This window comes from Lasioglossum baleicum, unplaced genomic scaffold, assembly GCF_051020765.1.
Source record: "Lasioglossum baleicum unplaced genomic scaffold, iyLasBale1 scaffold0338, whole genome shotgun sequence".
In the NCBI taxonomy this organism is placed as follows: Eukaryota; Metazoa; Arthropoda; class Insecta; order Hymenoptera; family Halictidae; genus Lasioglossum; species Lasioglossum baleicum.
Genome location: NW_027469398.1, coordinates 20,167 through 32,825, shown reverse-complemented (window position 1 = coordinate 32,825; position 12,659 = coordinate 20,167). Strand labels below are relative to the sequence as shown.

Sequence of the window (12,659 nt, the reverse complement as noted above, 5' to 3'; positions counted from 1 at the left end):
ATCGATTGTATGATTATTCCGCGATGGGAGATGACAAAGAGTGTTCGAAATCTGGTCCGTTTTCGAGGACCCGGAGATTCCTCAGAGCGGTGTCGTTGGATGATTGGCTCGACAGGATCACGCGAGTATGACGGATCGATGATTGGTGGATCATCGTCGCGTGATCCTGTCGATACCCGAAGTCGGAGCGCGAGCCGATGATCGACTTCGCGTGAAATCGCGATCGGACGCTGACGTCACGACGGGACGAATGACGGTGTGTCGAGCTCGCCGACGCTCGCTCGATTCGCTCGCGAACATACTGCCAGCCTTGAAATCTCGATTTCAACACAGTAATCGAGGGAGGTGCGAATATCGTCTTAAAGTAATGTCGGACGCAGCCGACGCCGCAGTGAAGGCGCTAGAATGCTTTTCATCATTTTTTTTTTTTTTTTTTTTTTAATGAGCTAGTACTTGAGACACCAAATTGACATTATGATTGTGTACAATGACGGTCGCGAGACATAGACGCGATCTAATTCGAAGTCGAGGAACTGCTCACAGGCAGAGCGCAGAGTTGTACGATTGGTCGTTGGAATTCGGAGTGAGCGGTGCGTACCGTGACTACTCGTGTGAGTCCGTCCGACCCAGGGTGGAGGCGCGTGACTCGACCCAGCTTCCATTTACATGGGGGAGCTGTCGGATGTCGAATTAGGACTAGTTGTCCGAGTTCCAACGGGGTTCGAGTTTGTCGCCATCGACTACGCTGTTGGAGGGTGTTGACGTAGTCAGATTGCCACAATCTCCAAAAACGTTCGATTTTATGGCGTACTAATTGCCATCGCGACAGGCGATTTTCGTTGAGGTGTAAAACGGAAGGCTCCGGGGAAGTAGTTAGAGCAGTCCCTATGAGAAAATGCCCCGGAGTTAATGGTTCGCAGTCGTCCAGCGCGTCGGAGAGGGGGGCGATCGGTCTCGAATTCAGGCAGGCCTCGATTCGACATAGAAGCGTCGTGAACTCTTCAAAAGAGAGCATGCGATCACCTAATACGCGGCGTAAATGATGCTTCACACTGCGCACCCCAGCTTCCCACAACCCGCCGAAATGTGGTGCTACTGGAGGAATGAAGTGCCACGAAATCTTGTCGTGAGCCGATTTATTCTGAAAGTTAGGGTCGCGTAAAGCTGCGCGGTACGCGCGAGGCAATTCATTATTGGCGCCGGCGAAAGTCGTACCGTTATCCGAATACATGTCGGACGGAAGTCCACGCCGCGAGCAGAATCGATCAAATGCGTTTAAAAACGCCGGGGTAGAGTAATCCCCGACAAGTTCTAGATGGATGGCACGACTGGCTAAGCAGATGAAGAGTGCGATGTACGCTTTGCGAGTTTTAATGCCTCGGCCGGCGGATGCTCGGACTTGAACTGGTCCGGCATAGTCAACGCCACAATGCGAAAAACATTGGAGAGGTGAATTTACTCTCGCGGCGGGCAAGCTACCCATGAGTTGCTCCGGAACCTTCGCCCGTTCGCGTACGCAGACTACACACCGGTGAATGACGCGTTTGACAAGAGATCGCGCGCTCAATATCCAAAATTCTCGACGGAGCGTGCTTAAAGTGAGCTGTACCCCTCCGTGTAATGTTCGAAGATGTGCTTGGGAAATGATCAAGTCGACTAGCGAGTGAGACGCTAACAGAATTGGGTGTTTTTGAGCAATGGGAATCGGAGCTTTATGAAGTCGCCCTCCGACACGAAGTATGCCGTCGCTGTCGATAAAGGGATTAAGAGACATGATTGAGCTTTTGGTGGAGAGAGATCGACCGTGAGTGAGGGCTTCAAGCTCCGTTGGGAATTGTTCGCGTTGTATGGACTTTATCCAAAAGATGCGAGCTTCCGAGCACTCGTCGACCGACACGGTGCGACCGTTAGAGGAAATCGGTGATGAAGTATTTTTCCGGGCGTGAAGGGCGTGAATGAATTTGAATAAGTACGCGGTGATTCGGATTAACTTCGCCCAGGATGAGAACCGAGAAGCGAGAGTCCATGAAGAAGTTTGCGAACAGGTGTGCACCGCAGCGGATCTTGCCTCCGAGAGAGGTACGTCAGTGGGGGCCGGGGGGTCGGAAGGCCAACAGTGTTGAGGCCAGCGTAGCCATTGGGGGCCCGTCCACCACAATGGATGATCGCGCAATTCCTGACCGAACAAACCGCGTGATGCGCAATCGGCTGGATTGCAAGACGTAGGTACGTGACGCCATTCGGAGTCGGGAACGCGACATTGAATGTCGTGGACTCGGTGCGCAACGAACGTTTTCCATCGCGATGGGTGATCGCGTAACCAGGCGAGAACGATGGACGAATCCGTCCAGCAGTAGCAGGAGACGGATCTCGAGCCCAGTGACGGGCGGACGAATTCTATTAGATGAGCCAATAACACGGCTGCAGATAATTCGAGCCTCGGAACGGAGGTTGGAGTGATCGGCGCGACCTTTGACTTCCCAGTTAGGAGGGATATGACGGCCGTTCCGTCATGAGTGATGACCTTCAAATAGACGACCGCAGCATAAGCGTAGGACGAGGCGTCTGAAAACCCATGAAGTTCGATGGTATGGGCATTTGACAACAGACCAGTCCATCGGGCTAAGCTAAGGTCGTGCAATTGTGATAAACCTGAATAGATGGTTTCCCATTGATTGACCAAATCTAACGAGAGGGGCTCGTCCCACTGGTGGTGACGACGCCATAGAGTTTGCATGAATATCTTTGCTGTGATAGTCGCAGGGGTGACCCAGCCCAATGGATCGTATAATTTTGCAATGGTTGCAAGGATCGAACGTTTGGTACGCGGGGGAACTGTCGGTAAAGCAATGTTGATTATAAACTGGTCGCGCGACGGGTTCCAAGAAACGCCAAGGACTTTTACGCTGTCGTCTACGGCGAGATCTATTGAGCAAGCTAGCCCATGATTGGTTGGATCGATGTCCTGCAGGAGTGTGGGGGAATTACTTGCCCATTTCCGAAGTTCGAATTTACCTCGGCGAAGGAGACCAGTGAGTTGGTCACGAAGAGTGCGAACGGTGTCGAGTGTATCATCCCCGAACAAAACATCATCGACGTAAATTTGATCCTTTAGAATGGGAATCGCGAGTGGAAAATCTGCGCCTTCGACGAAAGCGAGTTGCTGGAGGACTCGAAGTGCGAGAAATGGAGCGCACGTCATACCGTATGTGACGGTGCGTAGCGAAAATTCATGAGGCGCCTGTGACGGAGAGTCATGCCAGAGGATTCGCTGGAAACTTGTATCGCGAGGGTCTACTAGGATTTGACGATACATTTTCGCAATATCAGCGGTGTATACGTAACGATGATGTCGCCATCGCAGGATGACGGATGGGAGATCCGTCTGAAGCTTCGGCCCGGAAAGCAAGAAATCGTTCAATGAGCGGCCATTCGATGTGAGTGCCGAGGCATTGAATACCACACGCAAGTGTGTGGTCGAACTAGATGGCCGGAGAACTGGGTGGTGCGGGATGTATATTGTGCGATCAGGGAGTGAAGAGCCGGTGTTCACGCGCTCCATATGGCCGAGTCTTTCGTATTCGCTCATAAACGCTGAGTACTCTCGCCGAAGTTCTGGGTTTTTCTGAAATTTGCGACCCAGCGAACGATACATTTTTTCCGCGATTGGTCGCGACTGTCCGATATCGAATGGCGGGTCCTGCTTGAATGGGAGCCGAACCTGAAAACGACCGTCTGACGTGCGCGAATGTGTGTCTCGAAAGTGTTCTTCACACTGTCGTTCCGACGCCGTTAATCGCGGTGTAGCGCGAGGAATGCACTCCACCTCCCAGAATCGCCGCAATTCCGCTTCGAGAGTGTCGATTGGAGTATCGGGGCTCGTGCAACGAATTGTCACATTGTGACTGAGCAGACTATGTGAAGGATTAAGATCGTCGGATCGGGATGGAATAGGACCCGAAATCACCCACCCGAAAATCGACTGCTGTGCGATGGGCTGTCCATGCATTCCCTTACGAAGTCCGTTGAGGATTACGTCCCCAAATAAATCGGCGCCGATAATTATGTCTACTGGATGATGAGTTGAGGGATCCGCATCGGCCAACGGAAGACCGGCGAGATACGGAAGGGACGATGGATCCGGAATTGACTGTGCACGGTACTGTGTCAGCGAGGGCAAGACTAATGCGGTTGTGTAAAGCACGGGAGTGTTGGACGTTACCGGCGTAATTTGTATCGCGATGACCGAACGAACGTCTTTAACGTCAACACCGCCTACAGCCGACACTTTTACGTTCCGCGGGATACGTTTCGCTCGCAGCGTTTGAACCAGATTTTCGGACACTAGAGTCGCTTCGGACCCCTGGTCCAGCAATGCGCGAATAATTGCTTCTTGTCCTGACGGGACACGTACTCTTACCCATGCGGTGGCTAAGAGTACGCGTGACGCGGAGCCGTGAGATGTTGACGCGCGGAGTGACGTCACGGCAGATTCGCCGCCTAATGTATACTGGTCCGAAACGTGGTTCGCCGTCACCGTTCGCGGGAGCGAGGAGGCTGACGTCATCGCGCGAGAGTCCGCTTCGTGGTGTAACGACGAGTGATGACGTTGTTGGCAAACTCGGCACGAATATTTACTAGTACATTCAGTGGTTGCATGTCGGCGACTGAGACAATTAAGACATCGCTTCAACCGGATAATGATCTCGCGACGTTTACTCTGAGGCTCGGCCAAATAAGATCGACAATTACTTAAATAATGTCGCGAATGACACAGGGGACACCCGGAATATGATCCGTTGGAGGCGGGATCTGTATGCGGAACGGGCCCGATCGGCGTAGCAACGTGAAGACTGGTCGCGCTTGTCGTCGTCTCATCCGAACCGCGTACAATATTAAGAGCGACTTCGTTGAGAATCTTAGTGCGCGACGCAATGTAATTCGACAATTCCGTAAAAGTCGAGATTCCGGGCTTTTCCGCGGAAAAGGCAGTCCATTTCTCCAACGTAATTGTGTCGAGTTTGCGAGTGACCAGATGTACGAGCATGTCCTCACCGATCTGCTCAGGAGAACGATCGAGCTTTTTTAAACTTGATACAGCGGCGTTAGCGCGATCGATCAACGCTTGGAGTTCGCTCGCGGATTCCTGTTTAACGTGCGGTAGGTCGATGAGATTGGACAAGTGAGTCTTAATCAGAATGCGCTTGCTTTCGAACCGCGAGGTTAAGGTGGCCCACGCGATTGAAAAATTATCGGAAGTAACTGAAATGTGCTGTATAGCCTCAAGCGCGGGACCAGTCAATGAGGAGACAAGATAATGCATGCGAGTGGAGTCTGAGAGATCGCGATTCGCAATGATCAGGCCTTTAAAACGGTCCCGGAACGTTTCCCAGTTATTAAAATCGCCATCGAACGGAGGTAACGGAACGTGAGGTAAGTGCGTGAGATCTAACGACGGCCTAACAGTTGAGATAAAGCCTTTATCGCTCGGACATTGTAATGGACTCACGACTTTCGGTTCCAGGGACGCTTTCGCTTCTAGCAGGTAGTCCTTGGCGATGAGGTAGGCGTCTTCCGTGGAGTCGAACTGCTCCTCCGTGAAGTACGGAGTTTCAAGCCGCTCCTCCTCAGTGGTCGACGCGAGCAGGGCGAGATGACCTTCCTGGAATGCGATCCACACGTCCTCGAGAATGGAGAGGCGGCCCAGGACTTTCTCCAGAGTCACGTTGGCTTGCCCGATCTTTTTGAAATTTTCCACGGTCCGTAGGATCTTCCGCTGTAGCATCGCTTGGCGTGGATAGTCCCCCATGGTGGATGAATGAACGGCGGTCGAACTTTTCACTTTCTATCCGGCTCGAAGGACCAAATTTATGTAGCGGAGTAGAGCGAACACTTAGTAACCCGTACTCGATGTTGCCGGTGACTACACACAGCGCTGTGCGAGAAAGTGAGAGGCCGTGGAAAATAACTTGTACGAGTACACACAAATTGAATGATTGCGAGCGGACTGTATTTACTGTCGAGAATGAGAATAGACGATGATGAGAGACGGCGTTGTAACCCGTTTTAGCCACAGTACAAAGATCGATTGTATGATTATTCCGCGATGGGAGATGACAAAGAGTGTTCGGAATCTGGTCCGTTTTCGAGGACCCGGAGATTCCTCAGAGCGGTGTCGTTGGATGATTGGCTCGACAGGATCACGCGAGTATGACGGATCGATGATTGGTGGATCATCGTCGCGTGATCCTGTCGATACCCGAAGTCGGAGCGCGAGCCGATGATCGACTTCGCATGAAATCGCGATCGGACGCTGACGTCACGACGGGACGAATGACGGTGTGTCGAGCTCGCCGACGCTCGCTCGATTCGCTCGCGAACAGTTATGCGTTATGCGTTATGCGTTATGCGTTATGCGTTATGCGTTATGCGTTATGCGTTATGCGTTATGCGTTATGCGTTATGCGTTATGCGTAATGCGTTATGCGTTATGCGTTATGCGTTATGCGTTATGCGTTATGCGTTATGCGTTATGCGTTATGCGTTATGCGTTATGCGTTATGCGTTATGCGTTATGCGTTATGCGTTATGCGTTATGCGTTATGCGTTATGCGTTATGCGTTATGCGTTATGCGTTATGCGTTATGCGTTATGCGTTATGCGTTATGCGTTATGCGTTATGCGTTATGCGTTATGCGTTATGCGTTATTCGTTATGCGTTATGCGTTATGCGTTATGCGTTATGCGTTATGCGTTATGCGTTATGCGTTATGCGTTATGCGTTATGCTTTATGCGTTATGCGTTATGCGTTATGCGTTATGCGTTATGTGTTATGCGTTATGCGTTATGCGTTATGCGTTATGCGTTATCGGCTTTGCGTTATGCGTCATGCGTTATGGGTTATGCGTTATCCGCTATGGATTATGCGTAATGCATTATAAGTTATGCGTTATGCGTTTTGCGTTATGTGTTATGCGTTATGCGTTATGGGTTATGCGTAATGCGTTATGCGTTATGCGTTATGCGTTATGCGTTATGCGTTATGCGTTATGCGTTATGCGTTATGCGTTATGCGTTATGCGTTATGCGTTATGCGTTATGCGTAATGCGTTATGCGTTATGCGTTATGCGTTATGCGTTATGCGTTATGCGTAATGCGTTATGCGTTATGCGTTATGCGTTATGCGTTATGCGTTATGCGTTATGCGTTATGCGTTATGCGTTATGCGTTATGCGTTATGCGTTATGCGTTATGCGTTATGCGTTATGCGTTATGCGTTATGCGTTATGCGTTATGCGTTATGCGTTATGCGTTATGCGTTATGCGTTATGCGTTATGCGTTATGCGTTATGCGTTATGCGTTATGCGTTATGCGTTATGCGTTATGCGTTATGCGTTATGCGTTATGCGTTATGCGTTATGCGTTATGCGTTATGCGTTATGCGTTATGCGTTATGCGTTATGCGTTATGCGTTATGCGTTATGCGTTATGCGTTATGCGTTATGCGTTATGCGTTATGCGTTATGCGTTATGCGTTATGCGTTATGCGTTATGCGTTATGCGTTATGCGTTATGCGTTATGCGTTATGCGTTATGCGTTATGCGTTATGCGTTATGCGTTATGCGTTATGCGTTATGCGTTATGCGTTATGCGTTATGCGTTATGCGTTATTCGTTATGCGTTATGCGTTATGCGTTATGCGTTATGCGTTATGCGATATGCGCTATGTGTTATGCGTTATGCGTTATGCGTTATCGGCTTTGCGTTATGCGTTATGGGTTATGCGCTATCCGTTATGGATTATGCGTCATGCATTATGCGTTATGCGTTATGACTTTTGCATTATGCGTTATGCCATATGCGCTATGTGTTATGCGTTATGCGTTATGCGTTATCGGCTTTGAGTTATGCGTTATGCGTTATGCGTTATGCGTTATGCGTTATGCGTTATGCGGTATGCGTTATGCGTTATGCGTTATGCGTTATGCGTTATGCGTTATGCGTTATGCGTTATGCGTTATGCGTTATGCGTTATGCGTTATGCGTTATGCGTTATGCGTTATGCGTTATGCGTTATGCGTTATGCGTTATGCGTTATGCGTTATGCGTTATGCGTTATGCGTTATGCGTTATGCGTTATGCGTTATGCGTTATGCGTTATGCGTTATGCGTTATGCGTTATGCGTTATGCGTTATGCGTTATGCGTTATGCGTTATGCGTTATGCGTTATGCGTTATGCGTTATGCGTTATGCGTTATGCGTTATGCGTTATGCGTTATGCGTTATGCGTTATGCGTTATGCGTTATGCGTTATGCGTTATGGGTTATGCGTTATGCGTTATGCGTTATGCGTTATGCGTTATGCGTTATGCGTTATGCGTTATCGGCTTTGCGTTATACGTCATGCGTTATGGGTTATGCGTTATCCGCTATGGATTATGCGTAATGCATTATAAGTTATGCGTTATGCGTTTTGCGTTATGTGTTATGCGTTATGGGTTATGCGTAATGCGTTATGCGTTATGCGTTATGCGTTATGCGTTATGCGTTATGCGTTATGCGTTATGCGTTATGCGTTATGCGTTATGCGTTATGCGTTATGCGTTATGCGTTATGCGTTATGCGTTATGCGTTATGCGTTATGCGTTATGCGTTATCGGCTTTGCGTTATGCGTCATGCGTTATGGGTTATGCGTTATCCGCTATGGATTATGCGTAATGCATTATAAGTTATGCGTTATACGTTTTGCGTTATGTGTTATGCGTTATGCGTTATGCGTTATGCGTTATGCGTTATGCGTTATGCGTTATGCGTTATGCGTTATGCGTTATGCGTTATGCGTTATGCGTTATGCGTTATCGGCTTTGCGTTATGCGTCATGCGTTATGGGTTATGCGTTATCCGCTATGGATTATGCGTAATGCATTATAAGTTATGCGTTATGCGTTTTGCGTTATGTGTTATGCGTTATGGGTTATGCGTAATGCGTTATGCGTTATGCGTTATGCGTTATGCGTTATGCGTTATGCGTTATGCGTTATGCGTTATGCGTTATGCGTTATGCGTTATGCGTTATGCGTTATGCGTTATGCGTTATGCGTTATGCGTTATGCGTTATGCGTTATGCGTTATGCGTTATGCGTTATGCGTTATGCGTTATGCGTTATGCGTTATGCGTTATGCGTTATGCGTTATGCGTTATGCGTTATGCGTTATGCGTTATGCGTTATGCGTTATGCGTTATGCGTTATGCGTTATGCGTTATGCGTTATGCGTTATGCGTTATGCGTTATTCGTTATGCGTTATGCGTTATGCGTTATGCGTTATGCGTTATGCGTTATGCGTTATGCGTTATGCGTTATGCGTTATGCGTTATGCGTTATGCTTTATGCGTTATGCGTTATGCGTTATGCGTTATGCGTTATGCGTTATGCGTTATCGGCTTTGCGTTATGCGTCATGCGTTATGGGTTATGCGTTATCCGCTATGGATTATGCGTAATGCATTATAAGTTATGCGTTATGCGTTTTGCGTTATGTGTTATGCGTTATGCGTTATGGGTTATGCGTAATGCGTTATGCGTTATGCGTTATGCGTTATGCGTTATGCGTTATGCGTTATGCGTTATGCGTTATGCGTTATGCGTTATGCGTTATGCGTTATGCGTTATGCGTTATGCGTTATGCGTTATGCGTTATGCGTTATGCGTTATGCGTTATGCGTTATGCGTTATGCGTTATGCGTTATGCGTTATGCGTTATGCGTTATGCGTTGCGACGTTGTCCCTTTTTCGAACGGTTTTATGGCCGACGAAAAACGGTCAACCCCGAGATTTTATAGGCTCTGAGACCGGGCCGTGCGCGGCCGTGCGGACACGGTCCTCTCGGTGCAAAGGCGGAACTCGGTGGAGGCTTGAACGAACAACGCGACGATAGTTCGGGCGCCAGGTATTGAGAAAATACCACGCGAAACACGATGGTGACCTCGAACTCGGGGAAGCCGAGTCCGAGAGTCAAGCCTCCACGAAACGCGGTCTGAAACAATGACGCGAACGGCCAGATGATTCGAGCGCAGGAGATAACGGGGACAGCCCTCACGGCAGGACGGATCTCGCAGGTGAAGAATCAACAAACGGAATTGGCTCTTAATCTTTAATGGTCACGAAAGTAAAAGATACAGGCAATGGTCACGAAAGTAAAAGATACAGGCGAGCGGCCACGAGGCCGCGAACCGGGAGCCCGCGCTCCTTGTACACTTTAGGGGAAGATGTTCGTTCGCTGAGCGCGTTAGTCTATCGTGATTCTATCGCGGACGTACGATGCTACGGTACAATATTCGATTTGTTCGTCGATACAAGATTCCGCGAGGCGCGGATGAACGGCGCGATTCCTACGACTGTCGCGAGAGTCCGAGACGAAGCGAAATTGCCGACGTGCGATGGATAATCCACGGCCGTACGCGGGATTCGAGGCGCGTAGACCGCCGCGGTTCACGCGTAATTCCGCCTACGCTTCTACCGTCGCCGACTATCCGAACCGAAGACTATTCGAGACTTATTCGATACCGACACAACTCCCGAGGAAGACTTCCGATTTACGAAATTAAGGGGAATTCTTGTCGCGAAGGCTCACAGCGTCCTTGAGGAGGACGCGAGCGAAGGCTCGAGGCGCCCTGCGCCTCGGCTCTTACGAAATCTCCGAGGACGAGACGAACACGTGTCGTCCTCGCGCGAATAACACGAGCCACCACGATTAACGAATCGAGGAATCACAGAATCGGCTTACCGTTGACGATATTTACGCTAGCCGCTACCCACCGCTACCCGCTCGACCGCAATTCCGAGCTGGATCCGGAAAAGCCACCCGCGACGCGAAACTAAGCGGTATTCGGTAGTTGCAAGGACGAGATTAGTTGAAGCGAAACGCGACTATACTCGATGAGCCTCTGTGCGACAGTGGTTCCTCGATCCGCATCGACGGAACGCATCGATCCTGGTTCCCCCCACTCCGAGCGTATTGCCGAATTTTCCGATAGGTGCCGTACGCAACGCAACTAGGTTGTCGCAGGATCGCAACTACGAAAAAGTCCTTGGGCCCCAGACTTTACGCGACCACTTAATTTACCGCGACCTTTGAATTCCCGCTCGCCCTCGGCGAGCGGTTCGCATAATCCTCGGCAGCCAATTCGACACACCACCCACGCTGAGATCCTAGTTGAGCGGGATGAGACGGCGGCGGGACTCGGGCATGCTGTTGTTCGCTATAGGATCTCTTCGTCCCACGACGGCGCCTCCGGGTTTGTTCGCCCGTGTGTGGTGACTTGTTTTGCTGCTTCCGGCGCCGGATTTGTTCGTTGGCCATCCTTTTATTCGGTATTTGATCCTTCGGCACCTTTTCGGACTCGTACGCTTTCTTTAGGATCGATAATTGCCTGAAACGTCGTACTCCGTACGCACAACAGATGGCATTAGTACGGTGCACGAAATCGGAAGATTTTCCTCTCGGAGTGCTCTTATGGCCTGCGGGTGGCTTACGTAACCGAAAAAGGTCGGTCCGGTCCACACGTAATTCGGCTGTTTGACCGAGTTCAAACGGCGAAGTGACGTCGCACGCTTGCAACGTCACAACTCCCCCCCCCTTAAAAATGGACCGGACTGCCCCGTGGCTTGTCGACTCTGTGACCTATGGCTCGCCAAATAAGAGCATTCCCTTCGGAAGTCAACCTTTACAGTAGAGCCTCCACCAGTGGACAAACACATACCCAATTCTTACCCTTCGATAACCGCTATCTTCTTCCTGCTTTTTCCTTCTACTTCGGACGAGACCTGTGCACAACACTTCGAGATCTACCGGCGGTTCCTGTTCCGCTCGACAACATTTTGCAGGTCTCGGCTCTCGTCCGAAGTTTAGGAACGCTAGCGATGTTTGCAGTACTGTGTGGTGTGCGGTATTGTATGCGAATCGAAATTTCGAGATATTCGCATCCCAATCGCGATGGTCTTTTCCGATATACGCGACGATCATTGTTTTCAATATCCTATTAACCCGTTCGACGGGATTTGCTTGGGGATGGTACGGCGGAGTTGTCGCGATTGTTATCCCAATCCCTAGCAACAATGGATTCACAAGGTTATCGAGAACGCGGACGAAAATTTTTCGAGTTTCGTTCCGTATTGTTATATTTAATTCTGCCTGTTCCGAAGCTCTATCTACGGCCCCTGTTGCTAACAGAAAGTAGCAAGGTCTCTCCGAGATTGTTAACTTCGCGTGATTTCCGACAGCTTGTATTAACGCTCGATTAGCAAACGAAATGGATGATCCGGAATCTATTAACGCGCGTGCCCGGTACGTACCGATTTGCGCGTCGATAATTAATAAAGACGGTCGAGACTTGGAATCGTTCTCCGCGTTAGTTTCCGAAATTCGGGCCGAGATTATCATTTGGGAAACCGTTCCGACCCCTACGAGCGGTTCCTTCGGTAGTTTTCCGACTTCCGATCGCATTTACGACAGTCGCGAGTTGTTACGTCCGGTTCTTCGCAGCGATAGCAATGAATACGCGGTTTTTCCTTGCAATTCCTGGATCGATGACCAGGTTTAGTGCAATTCCAACAAAGCTCGTTGCTTCTCGGTTTGAATTCCGAGGAGCAGAT

At 49.7% G+C, this 12,659-nt stretch overlaps 1 protein-coding gene across 1 annotated transcript; it reads right to left on the bottom strand.

Annotated features, from left to right (window-relative positions):
- Window positions 1–514: 514 nt before the first annotated feature.
- LOC143220189 (uncharacterized) lies at window positions 515–5,809 on the bottom strand. Its single transcript, XM_076445894.1, has one exon. It carries the CDS (start codon window positions 5,807–5,809, stop codon window positions 515–517), a length of 5,295 nt encoding a protein of 1,764 aa, XP_076302009.1.
- Between the last annotated feature and the right edge of the window lie 6,850 nt (window positions 5,810–12,659).

Coding starts and splice junctions, on each gene's coding strand:
- LOC143220189 (XM_076445894.1), bottom strand. CDS start 5,809: ATGGGGGACTATCCACGCCAAGCGATGCTACAGCGGAAGATCCTACGG.